The 19468-nt window shown below is 46.6% G+C and overlaps 1 protein-coding gene across 3 annotated transcripts; it reads left to right on the top strand.

The window, feature by feature from the left end:
* The first annotated feature begins 17 nt into the window (after positions 1 to 17).
* On the top strand, positions 18 to 19380 carry LRRC41 (leucine rich repeat containing 41). Of its 3 annotated transcripts, none has more exons than XM_079776320.1 (10): positions 18 to 266; positions 3857 to 3943; positions 4592 to 4662; positions 11675 to 12815; positions 16457 to 16717; positions 17263 to 17427; positions 17519 to 17617; positions 18181 to 18303; positions 18511 to 18586; positions 18676 to 19380. In XM_079776320.1, the coding sequence occupies exons 1-10, from the start codon at positions 68 to 70 to the stop codon at positions 18893 to 18895; spliced, it is 2442 nt and encodes an 813-aa protein (XP_079632446.1). In that variant the 5' UTR covers positions 18 to 67; the 3' UTR covers positions 18896 to 19380. The 3 variants fall into 3 exon arrangements, with proteins under 3 accessions (XP_079632446.1, XP_079632448.1, XP_079632447.1); XM_079776322.1 differs by lacking the exon at positions 18 to 266 and adding an exon at positions 877 to 1435; XM_079776321.1 differs by lacking the exon at positions 18 to 266 and adding an exon at positions 1665 to 2368.
* The last annotated feature ends 88 nt before the right edge of the window (positions 19381 to 19468 follow it).

Below are 19468 nucleotides of genomic sequence, written 5' to 3'. Positions count from 1 at the left end.
CTAACTGCCGACCTTTTCAAGATGGCGGCCCGCGGCTGCCACTCTCGGGCTCGCGCACCTCCCCAAGATGGCGGCGCCCGAGGCCTGGCGCGCCCGGAGTTGCTGGTTCTGTGAGGTAGCGGCGGCAACGACCATGGAGGCCACGTCCCGGGAGGCGGCGCCAGCGAAGAGCTCGGCCTCGGGCCCCAGCGCTCCCCCCGCCCTGTTCGAGCTGTGCGGGCGGGCGGTGAGCGCCCATATGGGGGTTCTGGAGAGCGGGGTGTGGGGTAAGTCGCGGGGTGAGGGGCTACCTCTGGCAGTGAGCGGAGGCGGCCCAGCGGCCGGGGGGCGCGGGGGGCGAGGCCGGGAGGCCCGGGGCAAGGCCCAGCCTCGGGCACTGGAAGCCAGGCCGTCTGGTCGGAGCCTGAATTCCGTGACCGACTAGACCGGGCAGAGTAAAGACGGGGACCAAGCCGGCAGGTGGACCCGCTCCGCGGCCTGGCCGGGGGGCGCGGGGGGCGAGGCCAGGAGGCCCGGGCTGGGGCGAAGCCGGCAGGGCTCGGACTTCAGAGGCTGGACTAGCGGACCGGTTCGTGGGCACCGAGCTGACACTCGGGCCGGACCGGGCAGGGGAGGCTAGGATGTCGAGCCGACGGGCAGGGATGGCCCTGCTGTTTGGGGGCGGGGGCCGAGGTTGGGAGGCCCGGCCTGAGGCAGGGAGGCCAGGCCCGGGGCCACCCAACCTGATTGACAGCGCGGAGCCTCCGCTATCTGCCTGACACCCACGGGTGCTGAGACCCCGGAGGCCAAGCCGATGGGAGAGGGTAGCCCATTGGGTTGAGGAGTGAGGGACGGGGCTGGGGGAGAGGCCGAAAGGCTTGGGGTGCGGAGGCCTGTCTGACGGCCCGGGGCGGAGGGGAGCGAACTGAAGACGGGGGGCCTCAGTGCCTCGCCGACTGAGCGACGGACTGACGGGCCCGGCGGGGAGCGCCCGAGGCCGCTCGGACTGGCTGGAGCGGCAGGGAAGGGCCGAGAGCTGGTGGAGGGAGGCCCGGAGCGGGTCAGCAATCCAGGGAGGCTCGAATGACGGACCGGCGGGAAGGGCCAAGGAGGCCCCAGGCGGGGCCACGGCCCGGGGATCCCGTACTGGGAGGGGGCGCATCGCCGCTAGGAGGCCCTGATCCGAGTGGGAGAGAAAGGAGGCCCCGGGCCTGAGAGCGGCGGCGACCCACGGGCCCGGCTTGGGTGGAGGGCGCCCACGCTGAGCAGCAAAGGCCGGCGGCCTGGGGCGCTAGGATGGGGAGCTTGGGAGGACGAGACGAACAGCCTCGCTGATGGGCCGGAGAGCAGGGCAGGCCGCGCTGGGCCGAGTAACGGAGGGGCGGAGGCCTGCAGCCGATGGGCACCAGGAGGCCTGGCTGTGGGGTGGGTACGCCTGGTCGCAGCCTGCCCGCTGGTGAGTAAAACTCGGGTGGGCATCCTGAGGACTGATAGTGGGAATGCAGGAGAGGAGAGCGAGGGCCTCTGGAGGGTAGGCCGCCCACACAGGGGACCAGGGAGGCCTGGGGCCTGACAGACGGTGGTTGAGGGGTGGGGTTGAGGCCTGGGCTCAAGTTGGTGTCTATCACAGGCCAGGCCCAGGCCTCGGAGGGGGAGGGGTGGAGAGAGGAGGCCCTAGGCCTGGGAAGGGGGTGTTCTGGAGAAGGCCTCAGGAGTGGTGGTGGTGTCTTTGCCAGGAGGAAGGCCCTGCTGAGGTCAGGATGGATGGCTTGAAGGCCTGGGATGGGGCTTTGGGTTATATCATGAGGAGGATGTGGAGAAAAGGCCCAGGAGGATGGGTCTTTTTCGGCGGTGGGGGCCCCTAGGAATAAGCCCCGAGGCTGTGGAGAGTGGTTAAGGAGGCCCGGGGATGTGGGAAGGCCCTTGGTGTGGTGGGGACGGATCCTGAAGAGGCCAGTGTCTTTATGTCCTGGGGGGAAGGCTGGCGAATACCTCAGGCCTAGTGGGGGAGGGGATTGTGGAGCCTCTGTGCCAAAATCTAAGAGAAGGGTCAGGCTGACCCACAGGAAACAGGAGGAAAGTCTCCGTGGAGTGGGCAGGGGGAGCAGAAAAGTCCTGGGGCAGGTGGAAGAGGCAGCCAGGATCTGGCTGCGACAGCCTGGAGCTTCTAGGATACTGGAGGCCATGAGGACAGAGGACTCGGTGTGGAGGCCCCGGGTTGAGAAGAGGAAGCATTAAAGGTGTAGGCTGGAGAGAAGCACGGAAGAGCCTGGCTTAAGAAGAATGAAGAAGGGAAGAGGAGTGTGTGGATGGTAGGGGATGAGAATCCCGGCGGCTGTGGGAGTGGATTGGAGGGAGAGAGGAGGAAGAGCTCCATGGCCTACTCCAGGTAAATGGTCACACAGGAAAAGCTGGATCCTTAGGCCTCTTAGAGGAGCCAAGTAAGAGGCCTGCTGCGCAGTGCTGTTTGGGAGGGAGGTCTCAGTGTGGCCTGACAACCAGGAAAGGCTTCCTGGAGGAGGTGGACTGATTTTACTTTGTGGAGAAAGTGAATAAAGGTAGCAGGAAAGGATACAATGAGGAAACATAAGTAAAACAGGTATGTTATACCTTGAATGCCAATATATGGGTTGGACTTTATCTGAAATGCAATAGAGAGCCTACATTAGTGTAATAGCATAGGGAATTAGTGCTTTTATTCAGCAAGTACTTTGAGTACCTACTATATACAAAGAATTGTACTAGGTTCTTGAATAGCAAGATTCAGTTATTCTACAAATAAATATAAAAAGAGATACTAGAATGGAAGTTTTTAAAGATTTTCATTAATTATGGTATACTCCAAGTTCTTAAACTTATTCTTGGCTGGACAGAGATGCTATTGACAGAATAAGAATAGTAATCGCCAACATTTAGTGAGCTTATTATGGCCAGCATGGCCTTAAAAAGATTACAAGCATGATCTTTAATTTTCACAACAATGTTATGAGGTAGTTATTATTATCTCTGTTTTAAAATTGAGGAAATTTAGGTTTAAAGACATTAATTTGCTCATGGATTCATAATTAATTTAGTACAACCAGGATTTCATCCAGTTTTGTGCAACTCTAGAGACCAAACCATTTAGCCATAATACTGTAATGCCTCTGAGATCTAGGGAAGTCAGCAAGCAAGTTTTGATTTTAAGATATATTGAATTTTGAGTATAGAGCCTATTTCTATTCTTCTTAGGAAAGTACTAGTTTTGGACATAGTGGGTGCCCAAAGAATGGAAGTAGCCAACCTGGAAGAATGGGAAGGGAATTCAGGAAAGGCTTAATAAAGTGCATGTGATACTTGAAAGATGAGTAGTTGTTATTCAGAAAGTGACAAGGATATTCTTGAAGGGGAGAACAGCTTAAGAAAGTGAATCTCATGTACAGAGGCAGAAAGCAGGGTAACACCTTAGATAAGTGAAAAAAGTAGTTTAGTGTGGCTGAAGTGTAGCAGACAAAGCAGGGAGCTGGAGAAGTGTGTAGGGCCCAGATTATGAAGGACTTATTTAATCACACATATTCAACAGGACTTTTTAAATGTAGGATCATTCATTATGCTTGGACAGAAGTAAACTGACCAGCTCCTAAATGAGCATATTAGCTTGCTTTGTGGGATTATCTCACCCTTGTAAATGTGTAGGGCCATGGAATTCTAGCTGCCAACTAAGTGGCTAAAGATAAGTGGACCAGAGTTTGAATTATCTTCAGGTTCGTGTCTATAGGTTCCATTTGTCAAAAGAGATGTTTGCTCTTCTTCTTCTTTTTTTTTATTCCCCAATAGGATAAATAATGCTAAGAAACCTGGCAGAAAAAAAGTAAATTTTGTGTTTTGGTTTTTGTAGCCCTCCCAGGCCCAATACTTCAAAGCATCTTACCTCTGCTCAATATATATTACTTGGAGAGGATTGAGGAAACTGCCCTCAAGAAAGGTGAGTGTCTTTCTCTCTCTTTCTCAGTGAATGATTGTAAGCAAGACACCATAATGTTCTTCAGGTAAATATTACACCTGATACCTGTGTAAAACTTTAGGATTTTCCAAAAGTACCCTCACACCTACTTTCTTATCTGATTCTTCAGTGCCCTGTAAAACATAAAACAAGTGTGTGGTTCCTGGTATACTAATAAAAGTGAGACCACAGTCACACCACAATTAATAGCAAAGCCAGACTAGAACCCAAATCTTCTGAATCTTTGTTTTTCTGTTTTACCAAGTTGCCTCTCAAACCCCACAATGGACACATCTGTTGAGAACTAACATTTATCTAATTAACTCTGATGTGCCAAGCACTGTCCTAGGCACTTTACCTGAAGAAACTTACTAAATCTTTTCAACAGTTCTGTGAAATAGTTATTATTAACTACATTTTACAGATAAGGAAACTAAGGTACAGAAAAATTAAGTAACTTGTCTAAGGTCACACAGCTAGAGTGTGTTTTGCTGATATTTAAACCAAGGCAGTCTGTCTTTAGAGCCAGTTGCTCTTGTGAATCCAGAGAAGGACAACATTAAAAGGCTGATATACTTCACTCATGGTGGCCGAGGAGCAGCCAAGTAAATGTGATATTTCTCCCTACAGGCCTCTCCACTCAGGCCATCTGGCGCCGACTATGGGATGAACTGATGAAGACAAGGCCTTCCGGTCTGGAAGTAAGTTAAGACACTAGGTAGAACTCTGGCCTGACTTTGCACAGTGAAAAGCAGGAGCAGTACACAAACATAAGTTGTGTATGGGTAAAGTGCAGGGAGGGATGGAGTGAATTTGGGAGGAGGGCTCTGATGGCTTATCATAAGACACCTCACCATTTGGCCTTTGTCACTGACTTGCTTGCTCACCGTGTTTACAGGTGACACAAAACAGAGAAAGTAGTGATCACAATGATGGCAGAACCCCGATTCACAGAGGTCTTAACAGGCCTGGAGCAATGGTCAAACTTAACAAGATAAAATTGAACATGATAATGCAACTCTTTTTATTTTATTATTTTATTTTGTTTTATTTTTATTGATTTCAGAGAGGAAGGGAGAATTAGAAACATCAATGATGAGAATCATTGATTGGCTGCCTCCTGCACACCCCCTACTGGGGATCAAGCTGCAACCCCAGGGCATGTACCCTTGACCAGAATCGAACCTGGGACCCTTCAGCCTGCAGACCGATACTCTATCCACTGAACCAAACCAGCTAGGGCCAACTCTTCAGTTGAGTCTAAAAAATTCCAATTGGGTGACCTCAGGGTAGGGATGGAGGGATCTGGCTTGTATAAAAAAATTAAGGGGTTTTAGTCAACAGTGTGCTAAAACCACTCATATAGAGACTGTACCCTGAGCTGTGTGAACTAATGTAACTATAATATAGACCGAAGGACAAGGGGGAGAGTAGACCTGCCTGGCTCTGCAGTAGTCAGGCTATTCCTGGAGTATGGAGAAAGAAGTCAAAGCCACATCATGTGAGTCACATATGGAAGACTGGAGATGTTTTTCCTGAAAAAAGAGAAGACTTGGGGAACATGAACTGTTTTAAATATTTGAATGGTAGTCTCATGAAAGAGGGATTAATTTACTTGTTCTGTGTGGAAGCTAAAGGAGGATAAATGTTTGCTAAACTGAATGTAGAACTTTTAAACTCTGAGCTTATTGGTGATGAAACATGTGAATTCCAGTTGTAAGAAGCTTCCCATTTCTAAGTGTTCAAACAGATCCTAGATAACTATTTGACACAAGGATATTATAGAGGAAATTCAACATGGTAAAAGTTTGAACAAGATGAGTTTTAGGGCTCCTTTTAACCCTGAGATTCTATTATTCATTGGTTCAGATATAACTCATTGGAGATCTCATTTAAGCAGAACTTTATTTTTTACTCTATAATTAGGTGACAAGACAAATTGAGTTCAATAAACATTTACAAAAACTTACCACATACCAGGTCATAGGCTAGATATTGGAAATACAGACACAATTCCTAATCTTGAGGAATTATCAGTTTAGTGGGGAAATACATCATGTATGGTAGGATAAGTGGTGTGATAGAGAGTAGGAAGGAGACTGAGGAAAAAGAGAGCAAAAAAATCTTTTCTAGGAAATAGTATTTGAACTGGGACTTATATGGTGAATGAGGCCAAATGACAAGGCAACAAGCTCTTACCAGGAACTGGAGGTTGCATTTCTGGGATGCACTAGGTTCAGTAATACTCAGCTCCATATCCTTCAGCTTTTTCACTTTCAGATTTGGACACAACCCCTGGAGTTCAGTGTGATGACACTGAGGCCTAACAAAATCCTCAGGCACTATGTACAGGAATTAGCCCTTATTAGGAAGAGAATTGAACGCAAAAATATTAGAAAACAGTAACGGCTTCATGCAACCTTTCAAGAAACATGAGATTCACTTTGTTCCACTGTTTCCCAAGCAGTATGGTTGACTAGCCAGTGATGGAGATTGTGATATCTTTCTCTTGGGGAAAGCTTTTTCCCCAACATTAGCTTGAGCTTCCTGGAAAAAGAATGTCTATTTGTTAAATTGTTTTTTGTTTCAGCATTTCAGAAATTTAGGAAACCCCAGGCTTGGTGACCTAACAATCACCTAGACAGGGGTCCTGACTTGGAGCATATTCATTTATTCCAGAGGGTGTCTTCTTCTGCTTCCCACTTTTGCATGGCAGTAACTTTCACTTCATTCATGATTCGAAAACACTTATTGAATGCCTGCTCAGTTCCAGGCACTGTGCTAGGTTCTAGCAATACAGTGGTGAGCAAGTTAGACATAGCCCCTGACTGCTTATAAAGCAATAGTATTTCTAATTGTGTAGTACTAGTGTGTGTGTATTAAGAGATCTGTAGAGTACTATAGATATTCTGGAGACAAAGCAGTATGGAAATGAAGGATTATTCAATAAATGATTCTCTAGTAATTGATTAACCATTTGGAAAAAATAGAGTCTCACTTTACACTAAAATAATTTCTATATGGATTAAAGATTAAATTGTATAAAATAAAAACACTAAACAACTAAAAAAGAATAAAGGTTACTGGTGCTAATTATTAAATGGGCAGGATCAAATAAGAAAATATGAACATATTTGACCATATAAAATGCCAAAACTATGACTACAATTTAAAAGATACCTAAACTGGGAAAGGATGGTTGCAGCACCATTTGCAAATCAAAAGAATACAGAGAATAAGACAAAAGCCCCAGTGGAATAAAATGAGTAAAGATTTGGATAAGTCACAAAATATATAAAAATCTCCAATAAAGTGAAAAATGTTCAATCTCAATAATAAAAAATGAGAAAGTAAAATTGTACTTCTTATATTGTAAAGTCTTGTTTTGATTTGGTTTTGTTTTAAAAGGTAATTCTAGGGGTGGGTAAAACTTGCATTTTAATATGCTATTGGTGGGAGCAGAAATGTTACAACTTTCTTGGTGGGCAATCTGGTGATAATTGTCAAGAGTCTTTAAAATATTCCAATTCTTTGGAAATTCTACTTATAATTTATAGTATATAAAAATTGAGATACTCATGAAAATTTATTTCCAGATGTTCATTACAGCAAAGTTTAATATCAAAAAGCTAGAAACAATTTAAATACTCAATAATGCAGGAATTATTAAATACTAGAGGTCCAGTGCACGACATTCGTGCACTGGGGGAGTGGGTCCCTCAGCCCAGCCTGCACCCTCTCATGGTCCGGGACCCCTCGGGGGATTTCCAACTGCCGGCAGGGAGTTGGCCTAAGCTGGCAGTCGGACATCCTCCAAGGAGTCCTTAGCACTGCTGCAAAGGTGGGAGAGGCTCCCGCCACCATTGCTGCGCTTGCCAGCCGTGAGCCTGGTTCAGGGCTTCTGGCTGAGTGCACTGACCACCGGGGGCAGTTCCTGCATTGAGTGTCTGCCCCCTGGTGGTCAGTGCGCATCATAGAGACCGGTTGTTCCTCCGTTCGGTCAATTTGCATATTAGGGTTTTATTATATAGGCTAGTACATCCATATTTTCAAAATATTCATAAAGTCATATTCTAAAAATATTTAAATACATGGTAAAAATGTTTAATGAAATGGTACTATAATGTTAAAAAAAGCCTTTGAAACTTCTGAATTGTCTCAATGTTATAACAAGTATCTAAAGTTATTCACATACATATATGTACATTCCATAGTTGGTTTACACATGACTTTTTATTTTTATTGAATACAGAAAGGAAGAGGTAAACATCAATGAGAAAAAAATCATTGATTGGCTGCCTCCTGCATGCCCCCTACTGAGCCCCCAACCTGGGCATGTGCCCCTATGGGAAATCAAACCTCAACTTCCTGGTTCATAGGTCTATGCTCAACCACTGAGATAACCCAGCCAGGCTGCACATGATTTTTTGCTTCTTTATAATTCCACAAAAAAATATTTCTATTATCAGAAAGGCAACAGTGGACAATAGTTTAATAAACACTTGCTGGCTGCAACAGTTTAGTACAAGAAAATATTTCGCCATTCCTAGCTTGTACACACACTTCTTCCCCGACACTCCGCCCCCCCCCCCCCCCCCCAGTGCCTGAGCTGCCAGCCCATTGTGCATAGGCCAAGGATTATGTTGGAGGCAAATATCATTTTACCTCTTTGGTGATGCCTCATTTCCCCTGGTGTCACTAAAATGAAAGTGTATGTGTGTGTGTGTGTGTGTGTATAATTTTAAAAATTGATTTCAGAGAGGAAGGGGGAGAGAGATAAATAGTAACATCAATGATGAGAGGGAATCATTAATTGGCTGCCACCTGCATGCCCCTTACTGGGGATCGAGTCCACAATCTGGGCATGTGCCCTTGACCGGAATCGAACTTGGTTCCCTTCAGCCCGTAGGATGACACTCTATCCACTAAGCCAAACCAGCTAGGGCTAAAATCAAAGTATTTAAATCAGTTTTCATTGTCTGAGTTATACAAGTCCATAAAATGAATGGCTTGGACTAGATCTCTCAGGTATTTTTTCAGCTTTGAAGTTTTAGCATAGATTTTAAAAAGTAGTGATGGAATAAAATGCAGTGAAAACTGCTGTCTGCTCATGCATTAATTCATGAGAATAAAAGCCACTGCGATAGTTGTAACTAACTTTATTACTCATTTAATCCTCACAACTCTATGATGTCAGTATATTTATCTTCTTCACTTTGCAAATGATGAAACTGAGGCAGAAGGAGGTGCAGTGACTTGCCTAACGTTAGTTTGTGAACAGAAGACCCCAGGATTCAAGTTGAGGCAGTCTGGCTCAGGAGCACATGCTCCTAATCACTGTATCATTGCTGCTCTCACATGATATAGAGAGCTTGAGGTGTTCCATTTCTGATGGAACCAGTACTCTTCATCAACCAATAAAATGTCTGAAAAAGCCCAGTATTTAGTTATCTAAACTACATATTCCACATGCCTCATGGTCGGAAACAGCCACAATATCTTGGTTCACATCTTTGTCCATATTTTAGGCCCAGATCTACAATAACCATCCAACCTTCTCATTTATGAAGTTGAAGCCTTGCTAGTGTTACCAATGTTTTTCAAGGGTGAGTGTGGGCCAGTGAAAGTGCTAGAGTGAGGTAGGATTTAGATTCAGGAATAACCCTTTTGCTGAGTAGAGATTTGGTTGCCAGGTATTTTTTTCTGTTCCCCTAACACCCCCAAATGCTACTGGTGAGAGAGGTCCTCTTGTTGCCATGCAGTTACCTCAAGCATGAAGAAGTCATTCCTAATTAATATTACAGCAGGCAGGCTTGGGGAATAGTGAGTGTAAAGGGAATGACACTTTTGCCTCAGAATAATAGGGGCCCAGTTCCTGCCAAGAACCTCAGATATAGATTGGGGGTCACTCTGGTATGAGGGAATGCACAGAGGTCGGGTAAGTACCAATGTGTCTTTTAATCTTGGGAAACACTTAGGCCCCCATTACCTTTGCTTCAGGCTGAGTAAGTACTCTACTTAGCAGGCTCTGCCTCCATCAAGTCCATTTCACATTGCCCCATCTTGGCTAATTATCAGAAGTTACATTTTGTATTTTACAGTTTACAAAGTACTTTAACGTTCATTGCCTCATTTGATCTTCAACACAAACCTGTGAAGCAGGTTTTACAGATGAAGAGAAGTTCAGAAAGGTCCAGAGTATAGTAGCTGAGCTGGCACCTGTATCAAGGTCAGCCTACTTTCTATGCACCTTGGGAGAGAATGGCAACTTAGGGAAGTCTGTCTCAGTGTGTCCTTTTGGGGTAGATAGCAGTGAATCCTAACCTCTGAGATCAAAATCATTAGGGGAAGTTTAAAAATAAACAGATGCACAGACCTTATATCAGATGTAACATAGAATCTTCAAGTCTGGGTACCCGGTGTATGAATTTAAGGCGAAAAAGTCCCACAGTAAATGCTGATGTGCAATTAAGGTTCAAAATCACTTGCACTTAAGTTCTTCTATGTATCAGAATAGCCTGATGAAGTCTCATATCCATCAAAGCAAATAACTATTGCTTTGGAGAAAACAAATTTAAGATTTGGTTCCTGCTCTCCAGGAATTTCTAATGTCTGGGATAAGATGTGCACAGGCAAAGAGACTCAACACCATGAGGCATGTCTACCAAAGTCTAAGACCTGAGTAGTCCCAAAAAGAGGCAGGAGGATAGTGAAGGGGGCATACTGAGAGACAGAGTGTGAAAGGTTAGTAGGTCCTTTCAGGAAACCTACTTGCTTTGGTAATGGAAAGCATTTGGGGCAAATACAGGAAAGGACATAGAAGGCAGATTGGGTCAGTGAGGTAATCAAGCTTGGCCAGAGCAAAGCATTCATGGAGTAAGATGTGTGGGAAATAAACTTTTGAGGTAGGCAGAGGTTATATTGTGGAGGGCTTTTCCTGACAAGGAGAGGATCTTCAAATTAACACTGGATAGTGGGAAAACATGGGGTTTTTTATAGCAGATAATGTACAAAAAAGAAAAAAACAATAAAGCCGAATAATGTAATCAGGTATTTTACAAAGATAAGTCCAGTGGACTTGCGAGTTTGGAATGGGGAAAAGGGAACAGAGAGCAGTCAGGAGGCTAATAGTCAGGTGTGAGGTGATAAGGTTACTGAACAAAGGTAGGTAGTTTTAAGAATGGAAAGTTGGGATCAGATTCTAGAAACATGGGAGAATTTACAGGATTGACTTTCACTTGTGAAGCACTTTAGCAAACTGGTCTCTGGAACCAAATTTCCTAGGCTCAAATCTGTGTTTTGAAAAGCAGCTTTCTTACTGGGTGTTTGAGAAACATCAATTTGTTGTTCCACTTATTTGTGCACTCATTAATGTGTGTATGTGCCCTGACCAGGGATTAAACCCATAACCTTGGTGTATCAGGTTGATGCTCTCACCAACTGAGCTATCCTGCCAGGACCTGGACTCAAATCTTGATTCTGCCACTTACCTGTGTAATCACAGGGAATAACCTTTGTGCCCTTTTTTTTTTAACCTGTAAAATGAGGCTTATAGTAGTAATACATGCCCCAAAGATGTGAGGATTAAGTGAATTTGTATAAATTACTTAGAATGTTGCCTGGCACATTAAATAGCTAGGAAACTAGTATGATGATGGTCCCATGGGTAGCACTCTTACTATCACAGCTGTCTGGCATGTTCTCTGCTTTCAGAGCGTGACGTGTTGGCGAGCCAAGTTTATGGAGGCCTTTTTTTCCCATGTTCTACGTGGAACCATTGACGTGTCTTCTGACAAGCGTCTTTGTGACCAGCGCTTCTCACCTCTTCTGCACAGCTCCCGCCATGTCCGGCAGCTCACCATCTGCAACATGCTGCAGGGTGCAACTGAGCTGGTGGCTGAGCCAAACCGCAGGGTTCTGGAGACCCTGGCCAGTTCCCTGCACACTCTCAAGTTCCGCCACCTGCTATTCTCTGATGTGGCTGCTCAGCAATCACTTCGACAGCTGTTGCATCAGCTTATTCACCATGGGGTTGTCAACCAGGTGTCACTATACTCCTGGCCTGTGCCTGAGTCAGCCCTTTTCATCCTTATCCTCACCATGAGTGCTGGCTTCTGGCAGCCAGGCCCTGGTGGTCCTCCCTGCCGCCTCTGTGGAGAGGCCTCTCGAGGCCGGGCCCCATCCCGAGATGAAAGCTCCCTCCTGCTGGGCTCACGCAGGCCTCGCAGGGATGCTGCTGAGCGATGCGCTGCAGCCCTGATGGCTTCCCGTCGGAAGAGCGAAGCCAAGCAGATGGCCAGAGCCCCACCTACCACTCGGGTTACACGCAGGAGCACACAGGAGAGCCTGAGAGCAGGTGGGATAGACCGTAAGAGGGAGCTGCACCCTCCAGCTACCTCCCATGAGGCTCCTGGCACCAAGCAGCCACCCTCTGCTCCAGCCACCTCCTCTGCCTCTCCCTCTTCTTCCACATCCGCATCTAAAAGGGCTCCAGCTAGCTCAGCCCCACAGCCTAAGCCCTTAAAGCGTTTTAAGAGAGCCACAGGGAAAAAGGGTGCTCGCACTCGTCAAGGGTCTGGTGCAGAGTCTGAAGACCTGTATGACTTTGTTTTCATTGTGGCTGGTGAGAAGGAAGATGGGGAAGAGATGGAGATTGGGGAAGTGGCTTGTGGAGCTTTGGATGGGTCAGATCCCAGCTGCCTGGGGCTTCCAGCACTGGAGGCCTCCCAACGATTCCGCAGCATCTCCACCTTGGAGCTCTTCACAGTCCCACTCTCCACAGAGGCAGCTCTGACACTGTGCCACCTGCTGAGCTCCTGGGTGTCTCTGGAAAGCCTCACACTATCCTATAATGGTGAGTGCCCTAGAGGGCCAGGGTTTGGGTCTTTTAGCAGCACATGTATGCCCAATCCTATGGAGGAGTACCTGGGGTATGTGGCCCTGTCTGCCTCACAGGGAGGCAGAAGGCATGTAGCGTGGCAGGCTATTGGTGTTAGGGAAGAACATGAGGTCTGCAGGCATGCTTAGTAGTTGGAAGGGTTCCTGAAGGGCAAGGAGAACCTGAAAAATGAGTACATTTTAGATATGGTAGGTCAAAGGTCAGTGGGAGTAGTGTATGCAAGCCTAGTCAGGACTGAAGCTGGATCCCACTAGGCATATAAAAGCAGCTGTACAGACAAGGAAGTGTGGGACTTCTTTCTTTTTTAAATCCTCACTCGATATTTTTTCAGAGAGTGGAGGGGGAGGAGAGGGAGATAAATATTGATGTGAGACACACATCAAGCAGTTGCATCCTGCATTCGACCCAACAGGGGTGGTGGTGGTGAAGGTAACCCACAAATGAGTTACGTGTCCTTCACCACAAATTGAACCTGCAACCTTCCCGTGTGCAGGTGGACAGTCTAACCACTAGACACACCAGCCAGGGCAGAGGTGTGGAGCACATCAGACCAGCAACCTGCGAAGCAATTCTTTCCTACCTGGTTGTGCCCAGCTAGGCAAAGTTAATTCTGGCTAAATTTAGCAATTTGCCTAGTTTACCGAACATTGCTAGAGAAAATCATACAACTATGTATATTGGTGTTACTGTAGTTATCAACCTTAGATAAATCCTGTGTTTGCAACATCAGCTCCCATTCTACCACTTCCAAACCTTTCTCCCCTTCCTATTTTACTAGTAGGTGACCTCACCTCCTACTTCACAGAGAAAACAGGCACCACCACATAAACTCCTTCAATTTATTAGCCAGCCGACAAACTCTCCATCTACTTTCATCCTTTCTTTCTCCACCGTCCTGTCGAAAGCGAACTCTTCTGTGCTCTGGACCCATACCCTCACCTTAGGAAAGCTTGTTTCTTAGTATTAAGAGCTTTCATATACTGCTTAGTATGTGCCAAGCATACTTTAAGTATTCCCATTAATTTAATCCTTACAACAACCCTGTGAGGTTAAGTGACTTGCCCAGGATACTTAGGTAGTAAGTAGTAGAGCCAGGATTGAAACCCACACAACCTGGCTCCAGAGTTCATGCTTTTAAACCACTAATGTTGCCTCCCTTCTCTCCACTGTCCCTCCCCCACCATTTAAACATTCAGTTGGGTATTTACCAAAATCTACCACCACTTCTCTCCCATATTAACTAGACCTATTTTCTCTTGCCCTTCACAACCTTAAGTCACCTGTTTTCTCTCACAGCCCACTCCAGTCTTGCTTACATACCCACTATGCATCAAAGAGCTGTAAGCAAGATCTTCCTTGTTGCTAAGTTCAATATATACCTTTCAGTCCTCACATTAGTTCTTGGCAGCACTTGCCATTAAGCAGTCTTCCTCATGAAATACTCATTCACACTTCCTCAAAACCCTTTTTCCTTCTCTCTCTCTGGATGTTATGTCTTTCCTAATGGTCAGAGCTCTCCCACTTTACACACTTCCTAGACCAGTGATGGCGAACCTATGATACGCGTGTCAGCACTGATACGCGTAGCCATTTCTGATGACACGCGGCCGCTGAGGCGGCCGCATGCCGAGGATGAAACATTTGCTGCTCCTGAGGATGAAACATTTGCGAAATAATGATTTTTCCTCAAAGTGACACACTACCCGAGTTATGCTCAATTTTTTGGCGAAGTTTGACACACCAAGCTCAAAAGGTTGCCCATCACTGTCCTAGACAATTCTGTCCGTTCCCTTGGTTTCAAAGGCCAACTACGCTGATGACCCTCCCGCCCCCCCCCCCCCCGGTTCTGACATTAGTTCAGACATGTCCATCCAACTGATTACTAGATATCATTTCATAAACCACAAGCTCCCCAACCTGAATGTATCTTCTTCCCTCTATATATGATGTTCCTTCTCTTAATGGACATCACAGTTGACTCAGTTGCCGAAAAAGGAACCTGCATTATTTCTTATTCCAAATATATTTGGTTACCAGGTCCTATCTTTACAGTCTATTTCTCAAATCCATTTATTCCTCTCCACATCCTTAATTCAGACTACTAGTGCTTCTCACCTGGATTCATCACTTCAGCAGTTCCTCCTGAGTCAGTACTCACCATGTCATCCATTGTCTATGCTTGAAGCCCAAGCATTTTTTCACTTAAAAACCCTTCAGTGGTTTCCTGTCACCATGTCTTAATTTTGCTTACAGGGTCATGTTTTCACTGCTGCTTACCTCCATCTTGAACATTTTACCCCCATACACCAGCCACTTTGATTTTTCAGTTCTTAGAACCTGCCACTCTTCTTCAGGCCTTATGTATACCAGGTTCTCTGTGCCACTATCACTCTTCTCCCTCCATTTAGCCGATCTCCTTTATTGAAAAGAATTTTTTAAAAAAATTTTTTGAGAGGGAGGGAGAGAGAAACATCAATGGGCGTCTCCTGCATGCCCCCTACTGGGGATCAAGCCCAGAACCCAGGCATGTGCCCTGATTGGAAATCAAACCAGTGACCTTTTGATTCATGGGTTGATGCTCAACCACTGAGCCACACTAACCAGGCTCCTTTATGTTTTTTAGAACTCAGCTGGAAACCTTTACTGATGTAAACTGAACTGGGTCTTAAGTACGCATCCTTTGTACTTCCACAGTACTCTACTTACCCAGTTCCCATCATGTTTTTTGTTATCAGGCTATAGAGGCAGGAACAAGATTTGTTGCTCGCTACTGTCTTAGCAAAAAAACAAAAACAAACAAAAAAACCCACCTTATTGCCCTAGCCAGTTTGGCTCAGTGGACAGAGCATTGGCCTGCAAACTGAAGGGTCCCAGGTTCGAATCTGGTCTAGGGCATGTACCTCAGTTGCAGGTTCCTCCCCAGTCCGGGCCCTGGTCAGGGCGCGTGCAGGAGGCAACCAATTGATGTATTTCCTCTCACATCGATATTTCTGACTTTCCTTCTCTCTTCCACTCTCTCTCTCTTAAAAAAAAAAAAAAGGCAAAATATCAAGTGAAGATTTAAAAACAAAATAAAACCCCACCTTATTTACCAAGTTCTGGTTTAGTTGAATGAAATAAGCAGAATCCATGGAATTGTTTGCTTTGTGGCATTAAGCAACTTTTCTAACTTTCTGGATCCTACTCCTTTCTGTGGGATATGGTTATTCTTTTTTGCCCCATTCCCACCCAATAAGTTTTTAAAGTAGTCCCTATTGGATCATTGTCCTTGGTTTTCAGATGTTCCCCATGACTTGCAGAAAAAGCCCAGAGACCTCTGCTGCTGCCTGGGTCTATCATACAGCTGGCAGCTACATGCTGCCCACCATATCCTGTCTTATGACTCTGCCTGACTGATGCTTGAAGGCAAAACCCAGTACAGTAGACATCAGTTTGCTGGTTACCTGAGGAAAAAAGCAAGACAGCATAGTTGAGACAAGTGATTTTAAATAATCAGATCCAAAGTTCAAGATTTTATAGTTATCAATCGGAATATTTGGAGTTGTCTCTGAATGCTACCCTTGCTGACACTCCCACATGACTCTTTCTTGCCATAGGCCTGGGCTCTAACATCTTTCGCCTGCTGGACAGCCTACGGGCCCTGTCAGGCCAGGCTGGATGCCGCCTCCGTGCCCTGCATCTCAGTGACCTGTTCTCACCACTGCCCATCCTGGAGCTGACACGTGCCATTGTCCGAGCCCTGCCCCTGCTGCGGGTCCTCTCTATTCGTGTGGACCACCCCAGCCAAAGGGACAACCCTGCTGTGCCAGGGAATGCAGGGCCCCCTAGCCACATAATTGGGGATGAAGAGATACCAGGTGAAGCACCGTGTGTGTGTGTCTGTCTGTCTCTACACAAATGTGCAGTGCAAGTGCATTTGTGTGGGGAAGGTGGGAAGATCTCAAATTCAGCCCTGCCACCAGGCTTATCTGGAATCTGTTCCGTTTATCTTGCTATTCTTAAGGGCCCAGACTACAAACCTAGTAAGGAGTGACCATGGCAGATCAGCCTCCAGAAAAGGGGTCTGAACCAAGAACAATTGTTAAACTAGATTAGGTCCTCCTGCTGTATGTATATTCCCTGAACTCTGGTATGTCTCCTATCCCACCACCCTGCATACTTTGTTATATTGGCTTGTCCAAGTGGTCTAGTCTTCCTGGACTAAAAGCGCCATAAAAATAAGGACTAAATTTCATATGTACTGCTCTATTTCCAGAACCTAAGACAGTGCCTAGCATATAGTATAGGCACTCAAGGACAAGTACACATACGCTTTTTTAGTGAATCCCTGAAGGTCAAATAGGACCTGCTGTGCGGGTGAAGTAGATGGCCAGCTGAAACCTCCTTTCCTTACCATATCCAGAAAACTGCCTGGAACAGCTGGAGATGGGGTTTCCACGGGGAGCCCAGTCAGCCCCACTGCTCTGCTCTGTACTGAAGGCCTCAGGTTCTCTGCAGCAGCTGTCCCTGGATAGCACCACCTTTGCCTCTCCCCAGGATTTTGGGCTTGTGTTGCAGACACTCAAAGGTAAGACCCAGAGTGGTAAAGGAGGTCAGACGGAACCTTGCATTATTCGTTGGAAAAGCTAATGAGGCCCATGGCCTGTGCCCCCATCCAGAGTACAACCTCGCCCTGAAGAGACTGAGCTTCCATGACATGAATCTGGCTGACTGTCAGAGCGAGGTGCTCTTTTTGCTACAGAATCTGACTCTTCAAGGTAAGTTTTTCATCCAGAACCTGTGGCATTCCTGAGTGCTTATTGTAGCTCTGCCACTGTCTCACTGAGTGAGCCAGTTTTTATATTGGCCTTATGTCAACTATAAAATTAGAGCCTGCTTGGCCTTCTTTCTAAAAGATCCCAATCTCAACTCCTCCTATACTACACATGGAAAATTACTCTTTTAGAGTGCCTCACCCAAAAGTTTTTACCTTTCAGTGGCTGACAGAAATGATGGTAGTGGAGAGGGATTAATATGCCAACAGGCTCTCCTCATAGACTTGACTGCTAATCCCCAGCCCTACAAAGAGGGCAGTCAATGGATAAGTGAAAGTGAATGGAGACTTTGCCCATTGCAGAGAACCTTCCCAAGTGAATATCTAAGCTTAATCTGTGGTTTGAATCTTGATTTAGTTCTAGCCTTACTGTGGGTCTTGGACAATTCCTTCCTCTTTCTGGGCCTCTATAAAATGTTCACACCCTTTGCTAAGGCCAACTGGGGCAGGAGGGGCAGCACCAATCCTAATGCAGCCATCAGAATTTATTCTAATTTCTCTTGACAGAGATTACCTTCTCCTTCTGCCGTCTGTTTGAGAAGCGCCCAGCCCAATTTCTGCCTGAGATGGTTGCTGCTATGAAGGGCAACTCCACATTGAAGGGCCTCCGGCTGCCAGGGAATCGCCTGGGTGGGGGCAAGGCCCTGGGAATGGAGAGGGAAGAGAGGGGGGAGGAGCCTGTCTTTTGACCTAGAAACTCAGTGGAAGCATGGGGGGTTAGAATATAGTTGTGTGCTGATACTTCAGAAGGCTGGGCTCCTCCCCAGCCAGAAATAGGCTGGGATAACCTTATTCCCTATCCTGAGTGTTTATCAGCATTTCTCCCCTTCTCCCTAGGGAATGCTGGCCTGCTGGCCCTGGCAGATGTTTTCTCAGAGGATTCGTCCTCCTCTCTGTGTCAGCTGGACATCAGGTATACATTGGGGGTTGGGATAGAGCTGCAGGAGCACAGACCAGAGATTAGTTGCTTCCTGGGTGTCTAACCCATCTCATCCCTACCAGTTCCAACTGCATCAAGCCAGATGGGCTTCTGGAGTTCGCCAAGCGGCTGGAGCGCTGGGGCCGTGGAGCCTTTGGTCACCTGCGCCTTTTCCAGAACTGGCTGGACCAGGATGCAGTCACAGCCAGAGAAGCTATCCGGCGGCTCCGGGCTACCTGCCATGTGGTTAGCGACTCGTGGGACTCATCCCAGGCTTTCGCAGATTATGTCAGCACCATGTGATGGGGCCCCGTGCCTCACAGGTCCGTGCTCAGTATCATCAGCTTGCAAGGGCTGAGGCATGGGCTGCCCAGAACTCCCAACCAATTCTGTCTTTCTCTTTCTGCCACCCTTTTCCCCCCTCTATTTTCCTTCTTCCCTTGCACTGAGGTTCTGGAGGCCTTGGTGGGGCCCAGCAAAGGCATTCCCAGAACTGGGGTTAGAGGCTTTGGGCCTCTTACTCAGCAACCTGAGAACCCTGAGCCAGGAGGTTACAGTGGTCATCAGTCACTGAGGACAGCCCCCCTCCCCCTTGCTCCGGGGTTCCTGCTTTCCCACCTCAAGCAGGTACCCAAGCTTTAGAGAAATATAGGAGTGCCCACTTCCAGGCCTCTTCTCTGCTGGGCTCACCATGCTGCTCCCAGGCCTCAGTCCCTTTCATACCTTTATTCCTTTCTTTTTTTTAACCAAAAAGTTTTTCTTATAAAATAAATTTTGGGCAAACATCATGCAGCCCTTCTTGATGATTTTTCTCCCAGAGAACAAAATCCAGCAGGGCCCTATGGGACAAGAAGCCCCTTTCCCTGTCTCCTCCCA

The sequence above is a fragment of the Cnephaeus nilssonii genome (assembly GCF_951640355.1).
Source record: "Cnephaeus nilssonii genome assembly, chromosome: 7".
NCBI classification, from domain to species: domain Eukaryota; kingdom Metazoa; phylum Chordata; class Mammalia; order Chiroptera; family Vespertilionidae; genus Cnephaeus; species Cnephaeus nilssonii.
The sequence above is the reverse complement of the archived record's forward strand: the minus strand, read 5'-3'. Positions and strand labels throughout refer to the sequence as shown.

Bases quoted from the DNA above. Each gene is read 5' to 3' on its own strand.
- LRRC41 (XM_079776320.1), top strand. From the start codon at position 68: ATGGCGGCGCCCGAGGCCTGGCGCGCCCGGAGTTGCTGGTTCTGTGAG. The intron at 12,816-16,456 runs GTGAGTGCCCTA...TTCTTGCCATAG, and splicing joins CCTCACACTATCCTATAATG to GCCTGGGCTCTAACATCTTT. The intron at 18,304-18,510 runs GTGGGGGCAAGG...CCTTCTCCCTAG, and splicing joins GCTGCCAGGGAATCGCCTGG to GGAATGCTGGCCTGCTGGCC.